This window comes from Aulostomus chinensis, chromosome 3 (genome assembly GCF_037954235.1).
Source record: "Aulostomus chinensis isolate RoL2024-O1b breed Wild chromosome 3, RoL_Achi_v1.0, whole genome shotgun sequence".
NCBI classification, from domain to species: domain Eukaryota; kingdom Metazoa; phylum Chordata; class Actinopteri; order Syngnathiformes; family Aulostomidae; genus Aulostomus; species Aulostomus chinensis.
This window is the reverse complement of record NC_141322.1, coordinates 9,642,238-9,654,539: the sequence shown is the minus strand read 5'-3', so window position 1 is coordinate 9,654,539 and position 12,302 is coordinate 9,642,238. Positions and strand designations below refer to the sequence as shown.

The 12,302-nt window shown below is 40.5% G+C and overlaps 2 protein-coding genes across 4 annotated transcripts; one reads left to right on the top strand and one right to left on the bottom strand.

Annotated features, from left to right (window-relative positions):
* The first annotated feature begins 129 nt into the window (after positions 1–129).
* Positions 130–4,740, top strand: LOC147267595 (bcl-2-like protein 1). 3 transcript variants are annotated; one of them, XM_086198525.1, is made up of 3 exons: positions 130–250; positions 1,468–2,093; positions 4,170–4,740. In XM_086198525.1, exons 2-3 carry the CDS (start codon positions 1,569–1,571, stop codon positions 4,314–4,316), a joined length of 672 nt encoding a protein of 223 aa, XP_086054651.1. In that variant the 5' UTR covers positions 130–250; positions 1,468–1,568; the 3' UTR covers positions 4,317–4,740. The 3 variants fall into 3 exon arrangements, with proteins under 3 accessions (XP_086054651.1, XP_086054649.1, XP_086054650.1); XM_086198523.1 differs by having other exon boundaries at positions 180–336; XM_086198524.1 differs by lacking the exon at positions 130–250 and adding an exon at positions 347–486.
* A 2,125-nt stretch (positions 4,741–6,865) lies between these two features.
* gata1a (GATA binding protein 1a) lies at positions 6,866–11,693 on the bottom strand. The gene is made up of 6 exons (XM_086198522.1): positions 11,560–11,693; positions 9,641–9,846; positions 9,065–9,559; positions 8,501–8,646; positions 8,116–8,241; positions 6,866–8,024 (listed from the first exon to the last, which is right to left on the bottom strand). Exons 2-6 carry the CDS (start codon positions 9,843–9,845, stop codon positions 7,743–7,745), a joined length of 1,254 nt encoding a protein of 417 aa, XP_086054648.1. The 5' UTR covers position 9,846; positions 11,560–11,693; the 3' UTR covers positions 6,866–7,742.
* Positions 11,694–12,302: the final 609 nt, after the last annotated feature.

Sequence of the window (12,302 nt, the reverse complement as noted above, 5' to 3'; positions counted from 1 at the left end):
TGTATGTGTGTGTGAGCGTTTATATATATATATGCAGTGACACTACTGGCCAACTACCACTGCACATCTCTGTACAAAAAAATGGAATTCAAATTTCTAATCATTTTAAAAGGGAATGGACCGCTAGTCAACGCTCCAGGTCAGTTGGTGGCGGTAGTGCACCCGAAAGCTGTTGGCGACGAATCAGAACATTCCCCAGAGGAAGCAGCATCACTCTCCAGCTAGCCACAAAGTCTATTGCTGCTACAATGTCCGTAATGTGTATTTATATGTATATCTCTAGGTTGTAGTACCTCCATGTCTGCATCTCTAAATGAACTTCACATGATAGTAGTTGTGAGTATAACCGTCAGCATATAGTTAGTAGTTGTCTTTGCGTTTGTTTACAAACTGTAGCTGGTTAGCTCGTCTAACGCTAGCTTGAAGCTGGTTTACTCGATCGACCGCCTCAGCTGGCAGCCCCCCACACATTTGGCTTGATAGCAGGTGCAACATAAATTATCTCGCTTAATTCTATGATACTTTGCTCGACTGTGCTCATTTTAATAGTCAGTAGCCAATGTTTATTTGCGGCCATAGCTGCTGTTAAGCCACGTTCACGATAAGAAAATTACGTAAACAATTTAACGTGAATTTAACGGATAAGGCCTACACTGAGTAACGGTGACACATGAAGTCTTCAATTACTGGAGATTTTGTGGTTAATTGGCGAACTGTTCGTTTTGAATGTCACATCTTTCACATGAATAACATTAGTTATTTGTTTTCGTTGTTAGCGCGGCTCTCCAGATAAAGTACTGGGTAATCCCATCTATCTATTGGCTTTAAAGTTTATAGTTTGTCATTTAAACTTCACTGTTTTTCATTGGTGTGTAATCAGATTAGTGAAGGAGCAACGCAGCTCTTGGTGAAATGAGCATTGGCCCTGTAAAATCTCATTACAGTACAAAATGACATTTGCATAAATGCACAGCTGACTTCATGTTTGAAGAATTTTTGCAAAAAACGTCCATTGTCAGCAGCTGTTTTCTAAGTTATTAGTAATTAGTAGCTTTTTTTTAAAACTAAAGATAAATTTGTCAGGGGATATCATATCTTTTACAGATTTTAATGTCCCAGTCCCGTAAGCTAATTTCTGATTTGTGATTTCAGCCACAAGACATAAAATTCGATTGACTGATATTCAATATTTACGGCAGGAAAAAAAAAGATTAAATGGTACAAGCAGGTTATATTGGTTGGAACTTCTTGACATGGATTAACATAAAAAGAACAATGAAACAATTGGTAATACTGCAGGTCTCCAGTATTTATAGAATCACTGAAAAAGTTATTTTATTCAGCTTATATCAGTTTTGAGGAGTCTTGCAAGTCACTTAAGTTTAAAGAATGTGATGATAGATTTTCATTGTATTGACAGGGATTCATGTGAATTTGTCGGTTGTTCTTTCACTGGTATGATTTCAGGCTGCTGTCACTAGCTTCACCTTGAGGCGGAGGAGCCTTAGGAGTATGACAGAGGGAACGATGGCTTCTGATTAGGCTGGTCACATTCGGCTGGGGGAATAATGCAATACAGTAACAGAGAGCTGGTGGAGTTCTTCATAAGCTACAAGCTGTCCCAGAAGAACTACCCAGTCTGTCATTGGAGGCCACAGGATACCAGCAAAAGCCCTGAGAGGAACAAGACATCTGCAGCTACCAGTAATGGCATGTGGGCCAAGAGTAGAAATGGCACTGGCCAACTGGAGATGATGATGGCCTCACCTGGTGGCATAGAAGCTGTAAAGGTAGCACTGATGGACTCATCAGAGAGGTTTGAACAGCTTTTTTCACAAGCATATAGTGACCTTTCCTCCCAGATTGATATTACTCCTGACACAGCCTACCAAAGTTTTAAGACCGTGATTGATGAGGTCTTTAAGGACGGGGTCAACTGGGGACGTATTGTGGGCCTGTTCACCTTTGGTGGTGTCATTTGTGTGAAATGTGTAGAGAAGGATATGAGTGAACTGGTTTCCCGCATCATTGACTGGATGACCATGTACCTGGATGAGAACCTCAGTCCATGGATCCAGAGCCAAGGGGGCTGGGTGAGTAACTCGGGCAGAGCTCATGATCAAGCTTTATATATTAAGAGAGCAACATAAGTATGACATAAGGAAGTATCTGTGTCCATTTATGTAATGTGATTATGATAGAATGTCACCTCAGTTAAACATTATTCTAAAGAGGTCAAAATATTTTTCAAGCTTGAAAAGGGAGTCTCCCAAAAATGTACTTTTATTGTGTGAGATAACTTATAACTTCCATACTACAACCACTTTTTCCATGTCTGATTCCACACCCTTGAGTATCTATGGGTACTAATATTATTACTACTTTAAGACAACTAAGGAGTTAAAAACATATTTATATGGTTGGACTTTGACTCCTCTGCCATCCAAAATAAAAAAAAAAAAAAAATGTCAACATGAAAAAAATATTCCACCACATTTTGAACTACGATTTGGCACGGTGCGGCTGCACGGTGGTGCAGTGGTTAGCACTGTGGCCTCACAGCAAGAAGGTTCCGGGTTCGAGTCCCAGCTCGGGCGCGGGATCTTTCTGTATGGAGTTTACATGTTCTCCCTGTGCCTACGTGGGTTCTCTCTGGGTACTCCGGCTTCCTCCCACCGTCCAAAGACATGCAATTTGGGGACTAGGCTAATTGGATACTCTAAATTGACCGTAGGTATGACTGTGAGAGTGCATGGTTGTTCGTCTCTCTATGTTGGCCCTGCGATGGACTGGCGACCTGTCCAGGGTGAACCCCGCCTCTCGCCCATAGATGCTGGGATAGGCTCCAGCCCCCCCGCAACCCTTACTAGTAAGGAATAAGCAGAAGATGACGATGGATGGATGGATGGATTTGGCACGGTGGTGCAGTGGTTAGCGCCTCCCAGCGAGCCGCCTCGGGTTCGAGGCCTGGCTCGAGCACAGGATCTTTCTGTGTGGAGTCTGCATGTTCTCCCTGTACCTGCATGGATTCTCTCTGGAACTCTGGCTTCTTCCCACCATCCAAAGACATCAAGAGGGGAGTAGGCTGGTTGATACTCTAAATTGATTGTAGGTGTGACTGTGAGTATGAATGGTTGTCTGTCTATATGTGTTGGCCCTGCGATGGACTGGGGACCTGTCCAGGGTGAACCCCGCCTCTCGCCTGAAAGCTGCTGGAATAGGCTCCGGCCCCCCCGCAACCCTGAACAGGATAAGTGGAAGAAAATGGATGGATGGATGGATGGATCTTGAACCACATGTCACCTGACTCAGTCATACAACACTTGCCACATCCTGCTGTCTACAAATCCCCTTTACTCATCTCTGTTGTGACAGCATTTTTACTTAAGCATATACGTGGAAATTTGGATCAGATTATATTCATCAGCCAGGTATCATATTTTCACATCCTTTGACATAGTGAGAGAGAGACATCTGCACCTCAAATAGCTCATTTGTAGAGTATTTTTATTAATTCATGAGTGTGACATGAGTAACATGTTCCACAATCCACAAACTTTCATGGATGACTGCAGCAGCAGTCAACTTTGATTTACACCAAGTATGAAGGATTCAGTTGGGGACCAGGAGTGCTCTGGCAGTGTCCACATGCTTATTCTTGAATCAATAATTCTTGAATTATTCTATTCTTCTATTGTAAAAACAAAAAAATGTATAAGGTACAAATTTTAAGTACAAACATTTTAACAGTTTAATTTAACAGTTTAATTTGCACAAAGGTGCATTAATAATGTTTAGTGAAGTGGTAATTGGTAGTTCGCCCGATACATCGGTTAAATCTCTCTCTCTCTCTCTCTCTCTCTCTCTCTCTCTCTCTCTCTCTCTCTCTCTCTCTCTATATATATATATACACACACGTACATAACACACACGTTTTTTTCTTGTGTTGTTCTTTTGTCACTGAAAAAGAAGTTATTTGTACTAATAATTAATGATTACATTTATTTGTGAAGTTGCTAGCCTTTTTAGTCAGAGTAGTCAGAATATTCTCTTAAAATAGATGGTCTAAAATGATGAATCCATTTATTATTACAGACTAGAGAAAAGTTGTTTTGTTTTTTTGTCGTTGAAGACATAAACACCCCCCTCCCTTTTGTTGTCTTCTCCAGGACTGCTTTGTGGAGATGTTCGGGCGGGATGTAGTGGAGGCAGCAGCAGCGAGAAGAGAGTCTCAGGAGACTCTGAAGAAATGCCTGCTCGTGGGAGTTGCACTGCTCGGAATGCTGGTTGGCATGCTCTTCATTAAGAAACGGTGAAGGAAGGTGCTGTGCATCGTTCACCTGTCTGACAAACTAATAGAAAATGTTTACACAAAAGCTGACTCTGCTTGTGCACTGACAGAATGTGGACTTGGCTAAAGCAACTTATGGTTGTCTCCATAATATGTAGCTTCTCAGCCCACTTTGTCTCTTTTTTTTTTAAACAAACAGCAGATATTTTCACTTGTTTAAGGGTCCTCTCAAGACTGGAAGTGCTTTAGACAGGCCGTGAAGAAGATTCAGCTGGTTTGATGAAGTGGCTTAGTTTTTCCTTTATGTTTTCCAAGGACCAATTTGAACTGCTTTAGATGACAAACTGGATTGTAAGTTATATTTTATTTTCACTGTGGGATTTTTGGCTCCTTGTTTTGGTTGTATGGGAGTTTTAGGCATGCTTCTAAATAATAAATATATTTATGTTTTTCTTGGGTGTTTATTTTTTTTTGATGATTTAAAAAGCTGTGTATTGTATCTCCAGAGACACTTCAAGATTGATGATAAAGAGAAAGGGACGTAGTCAGACAGAGAAATCAGATGTAATTGTTTATCAGGACACATTCTACTCAGTTCAGTGCAATCATGATACATGACTTCATGATACACGTGCAAATGAACCTTCAAGGTTCAGGGTTGGACATCCTGTGTGCACCATAAAAGGGGGGCATTGGAGTGTTTTGCTTTTTCACTCATGGCCCCTGTGTTCCATGTTTCCAAGGAACACATCAGAATATGACTATTGGTATGAACAGATATGCTGTTCTGACAGTCGCAAGCCCATCTCCTTAAAAATAATATTGAAAATGCCCCACATTTCTGGGTTTAATCTGAGAAATATTGTCCCAGACTGTTAATGATAAAACAACTTATCATTAAATCGTTTCCCTCTGCATTCAAATATTTCCTACAAGAGCTGTGAAGAAGAGAACAATCATAAGAGAGAAAGACAGCCACTAACGGATGGCCCTGTGAGTCAATTGAAGCAGGCCTGTGGTTGCTAATCTATCCCTGTCATTTGTTCCCCAGGGCAAAGTTGGTAGCAGCAGATAAACACCAGATAGACAGTTAAGGAAGAGCATAAATTATGGACTTGCTTGCCAAATATTGCCGTCATTTTTTTCTATTTTTTTTCCACATGGTGTGTCCTTTTTGCACTCTTGTAATGAATATTTAGTGAGAACTCCAGGAGCAAGTTTCACTAGAGATTTCAGACCATCTTAAATTTGATTTAAGTTAAGTGAGTGAGTAAGTGTACAAAACAATAAATCACATTGCCCTGGTAATGATGACTCCTGCTAACTTGGACAACTATATAGGACATAAAGAGGTGTTGGGGGCATGTATTATGATGAGAAAGAGCTTTAGCAGTAACCATAATTTCCGTGACCACAAAATCATATGGTGCCATAGCCTCTCACCTTTGCTACAGGTCTGCTGCTAATCTTTATCTGGAGCAATTTGTGAAAGTGTAAAGTGAATTGAGCTGGAGAGTTAAAGATCAGTAGTTTACCCAGAGTTCATGACACCTTAGCTCTACTGTAGAGAGGCAATAAGAATTACAGTAAAAAAAAAAAAAAATTGGGAGGACAGCACTGGGTCAAGATACTGGTGTATGTAATGTTAAATAAAAAAATTGGTACTCCCCAGGAATACAGTAAGTAATCTAAATGACAAAAATTAAGAACACTGACTGTCCTGCGTGGGCGGAAACTCACAGTAGAATGTGGTGAAGCAACCATATATTGTGCTGTTAAAATGCCTTTTAACTTTTTACCACCAAGGGACTCTGACAAATAATCTATTGTGAATATATACCTTACAGCTCAAACAAGTCTTTGAACCCCAGAACATTGATTAGTTTGGCCTAAACACCAGTCAGAGTCGATTTGAGTGCAGAGGGAAACAATTTCATGAGGGTTTCCCTTCTTCAGTGGGATTTAGGTCATTATTGACTAGATTTGGTCAATGGCTCATAACAGAAAACCCTGCGTCTTATATAGGGGAATGACTATCAAGGTAATTTTTGAATTCAGGGGACTAAATCATGACTCACTCAAAATGTTGAGATATTTTCTACTCTGTTGTGCGGTAAATAATACCTCTGACCTTGAGAGGTGGGTGTGCAAAAAATGGAGTGAATGCTGATCTTCATCTTTCAGAAGCTCTTGATGGATGTAAGTTTCAGATGATCCTGACACTTTCATAATGCTCTTTAGTGTTTTTGTGAAGCTTAAATACCACAAGTGTACACTGTGTACCTCAGGGACTAACTGCCATAGAGTGTGTGAGTAGCGATGCAAGCGACAGGTATCGCAGGATGGTAGGGGTCTGTGTCCTCTGCGATAAGTTATCAGTTACCCTCCAGTTCTGAGTGAATAAACCCAGCCCTCCGACTGGGCATCAATGACACACATCATCATACTCATGAAATTTGAGAACATTACTAATGAAATAGCCTTAAGATGAGAATGCACTTGTGTACTTCTTTGGGTTTCTTTTTTACTTCAAAGTTTAAACAGTAAAATCTTAACTATGTCATTTAACTGGTGTAAAACAGTTGTGTCTGGTTTATTGAGTCGTATAACCTGAATGTAAACAGTAGTCCAGCAGAAACAAAAAAAAATATAACACAAAATATTATGACATTATCTTGGCATGTAACTTATAGCAGTCTGAACAATAACAATAAATAAAACTAACCTGCAGGTTATCAGTCTAATTCACAAGCTTAGGAACAAATCAAATACCTACAAAGAGCTGTTGTGTCTAGAACAACATCATCAGTTTCATTCCAACACGAGCAGATTTTGTGTGTGTGTGTGTGTGTGTGTGTGTGTGTGTGTGTGTTTGAGTGTGTGTACCTAAAGCCACATCACTAATTATGAACTGGTCTAAAAATAAAACCAAGCATAAGTGCTGTACCTCTGTTGAATGTTGAATTTGCATGTAAACTTGTCACTGTCAATGCTGTACAATAAAGCAGTTATTTATACCTGAGCAGACAATAGCACAACAAAGGACACTGATTGACATAGATCAATTCAAATGACAGAAAAAAACAACAGCCTTCCTAACATTACATTTTTTTTTTAAAAATATCAATTCTAAAAATACAAAAGAGACCCTTACAACACAAAGCCAAATTAGCATTTCACATTATGAATCATAGAAAATGGATAAAGATATGGCAGTTAAATCAAAAATGTATTTACAACTGACACATTTATGAGTGTGTTTACATGTGTAGCATCCTTCATCTGACATAAAACAAGCTCTATAATATCAGCCTTGCTTTCCATTATAACATACAGTGGCAAACTTTCAGGTGACATCCAGCTTAGAAACACATATCTATATATCCTCATGAATAACTGGCACACAAGTGAGTGCGCTGATTCTAGTATGCGAAGTTGCATCCTCACCTGGTCACACCAGGGTGGGCACCATGCCACCGTTGAGGTGGTGTGTATAGGGTAAGGTGCTAGAGGGGTGCAGGGGCGATGGTGTTGGAAGGAGGTGTGGCGTGTGGCTGTAGGGCAGCAGGGTCCCTGGGCCAAGGGAAAAGGGCCCGCTGTTGTCATCAAGAGAAGTTGGCCCCTCTGAGTACGTCTCCAACATGGCCGCCTTCTTACTCTTCTTGTTCTTGTTTGACACTTTTCTGTTGCGAGTTTGGATACCATCTTTCTTCATGGTGAGGGGACGGTTGACCTGTGTTGAGAGGGATTTTGTTTGGTTGTTTTTTTTTTCCACACAAATGGTGGGTAGAACACTCCTGGAGCTGTGCAGCTGAATGACTTACATTGTGCAGTTTGAAGTAGAGGCCGCAGGCGTTACAGACAGGCTCTCCATTGGCATTGCGTCTCCACAGTGTTGTTGTGCTTGTGTGGCAGTTGGCACACAGTGTACCTGCCCGCTTGCTGACAATCTGGAACAGAGAGAGGTCATCTTTTTTTTATAAAACAAAAACAAAACAAAACTTCCAAATATCACCTTTTACTCTTATTATTATGGAAGCCGACAAGTTGTGTTTGCTCTCTTCAGATAAATTATACTGTTAAGAAGAGATGAATCAGTTTAGTTCATGTGAAGATAATGCAATGATTAACTTGCAATAATGAGCATTAAAAAGTAAAACCACAGCTCTTCTATGTGTCAGTCACCTACGGGACACTTTTGGATCGTACCAGTCTCTTCTTTGGCCGGATCAGGGGTCGGTTCTGGCCATTCATCTTATGATACAGTCCACAGGCGTTGCACAGGTAGTGGCCTGTTCCATCCCGGCGCCACAGGGGGGTAGCTGTGGCTCCACAGTTTACGCATTCTCTGGCCTCTGTTCAAAATGATGGACAGAGCTCTTAATGCATGCTTCCATATATAAAGTGTTAAAACAAATGACTACTATTTTTTCTACACTAAAAGAAGTCCAGTTGTCTATGCCTAACTCTTAGATGACTAATTTTAGAGTTAAAATTTTTTCTTGAAATTAATTTGGAAATATTTTGGAGAAGAATCTCTCTTTTGAATAATTTAATGAACAAGTGAGTGTTACCACTGATAAGGTAAATATGAAACAGGTCATGTCTCAATATAGAACAAAAGCCTTTTAAGAAACATTTCCACCACAGGGTCAGATGTAGGAACTTTGAAGCGCTGCATTGTTGGTTGTTGAGAATGAAGACTTGTACTGTGATACAATTCTAACTTGTTGACTGTCATGGACCAAACAGCTTACTGGTGTGTGCTCTCACCCGGAGTTGATATCCTGATTTTGTTGCGAAGTTTTGGAGAGTATGAGGGATTAATCCAAGCCCCTGGGCTGGAGTAGATGGCAGCTGAGCTGTACTCCTGAGGACTAGTCATGTATGAGCTGTAGGGGCTCAGCATGTGAGATGACGGTGTGTATACACTCCCTACGGCAGGGGTCAAATTCAGAAAACTGCCACAGGATCCCAACCCCCCCAGTGGGCTCATACGCTCTGCCTTGAGGGCCTCTTGAAGCCGGGGGCTCTCCCTACCCTCTCTGCTAGGAGAGGGGTATCCATCTCTTGAGACAGAGATGGAGGAAGTGATGCTGGGGGTGTACAGGGAGTTGGGAGTGTGTGTGTGCAGTGCTGTCTTGGTAAGAGGGCTGCTGCTCCAAGTGGAGACTGCAGGGTTGTAGGTGGAGCTGAGAGAGTGGCTGCCAGGTCCATCCAGTAGTTGGAGGTTGTTGAGGAGACTTGGTGAGGGGAACACCTGGCGGACTTGGAGAACAAGTCAGTCATTGATGAATGTTATCAGAAAATTGTGATTCAAAGTTTGTGTGTCTAGATGGGAGTACTGACCCGAAGTGTGTCTGTAGGTGGATGTGGGTCTGCTGTGGCTTGGGCTGGAGAAAAAGGTGGTATAGTCTGCATCTTGGCTGGAGAAGAAAGCTTCTCCCTCTTCTCCTGGAGGCAGCAGGCCGGTTTCAGAGGAGAAACCAGCCAGAGGGTCTGAGATGAGCAGACCTGTTGATCCCCAAGGAGACTGCTCTGAGGAATCCTCCATGCTGTCAGGGAGAACCGCGGCAGGACATGTAGTTTAGAAAACGAGTGCTGCGTAATTCCCCATGACTTTGATTAAGATGTATCATTGAGCCACCGGTGTAACCTGAAGTTATCAGGGAGAAAATCTCTCTTCAAACTTCCTTTTCTAGGATCCTCATTCGTCTGCAGTTTGAAGTAAAAATAAATGTAGTGATGCAGCCAGTGGCCAAACAGTTATCATGTTGTTGTTTTTTACAATAGGTGTGCCAGTTGAAAGAATGTGAGACTTTTCCCCTGGGGGGATCATCTACAGGATGGCCCAATCAACAGAACAACTGCTGAGAGGATTTTTTTAACTTTTGGTTTTGGTTGCTTTAAGTTCAGGGTTTTCGATTCATTCAGGACAACTTGTCAAACACGTTTTGGTCACTGCCTTAGGGTCTGGAAGAGTGGTTCTCAACATGGAGGTCAGGACCCTCGTGGAAGTTGACAAAAACACAACCTTCCTTGACTGGAAAATGTTCCAGTCTGAACTTTTAATGTGTGTGTGTAAGTAAAATCATGCCTGCACTTTAACATGATTAAATCTATAAACTATAAAGGATATGAAAACAGTCCTTAAACTAGGACCTGCAAGAATATAAGGATTTACTGCTTTACTTTGACACATTTACAAGCCTCGTAACCACAGCGATATGAGAATGTTTTTTTTTCCATTATTCTGTTTGGGCAAACATACACATTGATTGTAACAATCCTGTTATTTCAATATGTCTTACAATCTAAAGCCAAATTGAAATTTATTGTTCTGTCCGTTGTATGGATGATAAATAGATAGATAAATAGATAGATAGATAGACGGATAGACAGACAATCTATCTATCTATCTATCAATCGATCGATCAATAAATAATACAAGCAACAGTCGCAAACACCAACCTGATTATTCGGAAGGGTTGATATATAGCATGACAAATGACTGCTTTAGTGAAACAATCATGGCTGTGTAATATGAGGCCACTTCGGCTCCATATCTTAAGAGGAAGGAGAAGAGGTTGATAGTGTCCGATAAAGTCTGAGGACATCTGATAGACTTTGTTATTATAAAGCTAAATATATCCAGCTCCGCTGGTACGTGACCCCAGTTTCATCTGATTAATAGAAATCTGTTCAACTATATAAAGTAAATGTAAAAACATGACAGCGTGAGGCAGCAGAAACTAAAAGCAGTCAACAACAATCACATTTGGATGTTTAATCGTTTGAAATGAAACCACGGCTGATAAAAGCTCTATAACACTAGATTATTTAATGTCCTTAAGCTTAATATGTAGTTACTTATTGCATTTATGAAATATACACTTATGTTGTGCTCACATAATATATATTTAACTCCAGGCCATCTAAAATTAATGGTAATCTTATTGAAAAACTCACAATAAAGGAATAATTTTAAAAGTTAAATGAAAAATATCTGAAATAGATAAACCTAACAAAAATGCTACAATTTCAGAGAAAGTAAATTTCGTGAATAAAAAAACAGTGTCATGTCACATCCCACCAAGTTACTGTCAATGAAAAATAAAATGATAGCGATATAATATCAAACCAATTTAGTGAACTTTTCAAATGCAACAACGTAGTATCCTTAAACAGATCAGTTGAATGAAATACTGATATCGCTGACTTGTGAGGAGTAAGACCAACTGGAGACAAAGACCCCAGGGATCACCTACCTGACAAGATGCTACAGGTGGGTCAGGCGAAATTCAGACTGGTGTTAATTTTGAGGGTTAAATGTGTGCTGCCAGTTGAGAGGCGGTGATCTACCTCTTTACAGACTGACAGCTCTGACAACTAAAAAGTGAAGTTTAGGGCTAACAGACAAGTCAGTGGGAGGGATTGGAGGGACAATGTTTTAAAAGACACACCTCTTTGATCCAGACCGTTGTCGAGCAGACAAGAGCAAATGTAACATATTTACAGTCCTGACTTTAAAATGAGTCTAGTCAAACATCAAATAAAGGTTTATATCGGTCACTCTGCTTTTCCTATATAGCCATGTGTGTTAATTGTGTAGTGATGATTAAGTAAAGATATAGGAAGTATCATCAACCCTTAACAGAATCATCAGTAAACTATCCATTACCCAACAATTTGCTGGTGGATAAAAATGAACAGTTAAAGTCTGACATGAAATGTAATATTTGTGTAAATACACATAATTAAAACCAGTGGGGTGTAACAGTCAGGAGTCAGGACGGCTGCTCTGATAAGACCAAACCCAGATGGAAAAAAAATTTGACAGACATTTGAGCAAAGCAAATATAAAATGCAAAGGCTCTGTTTCTTTGTGGTGCAGCAAAGCTCTGAATGGAACACAGTAATGCAAAGCGAGAGAAGTGCTGCAGTCATGGCGAGAGAGATATGGCCAGGACAGACAAGCCCAACACTGTCCCTGTCATTTGATAGTCAAAGC

Excerpts from the sequence above, each read along its gene's own strand:
- LOC147267595 (XM_086198525.1), top strand. The coding sequence starts at position 1,569 with ATGCAATACAGTAACAGAGAGCTGGTGGAGTTCTTCATAAGCTACAAG. Across the intron at positions 2,094-4,169 it reads TCCAGAGCCAAGGGGGCTGG|GACTGCTTTGTGGAGATGTT; the intron begins GTGAGTAACTCG and ends TGTCTTCTCCAG.
- gata1a (XM_086198522.1), bottom strand. The coding sequence starts at position 9,845 with ATGGAGGATTCCTCAGAGCAGTCTCCTTGGGGATCAACAGGTCTGCTC. Across the intron at positions 9,560-9,640 it reads CACCTACAGACACACTTCGG|TCCGCCAGGTGTTCCCCTCA; the intron begins GTCAGTACTCCC and ends TTGTTCTCCAAG. Across the intron at positions 8,242-8,500 it reads TCCGGCCAAAGAAGAGACTG|ATTGTCAGCAAGCGGGCAGG; the intron begins GTACGATCCAAA and ends TCTCTGTTCCAG.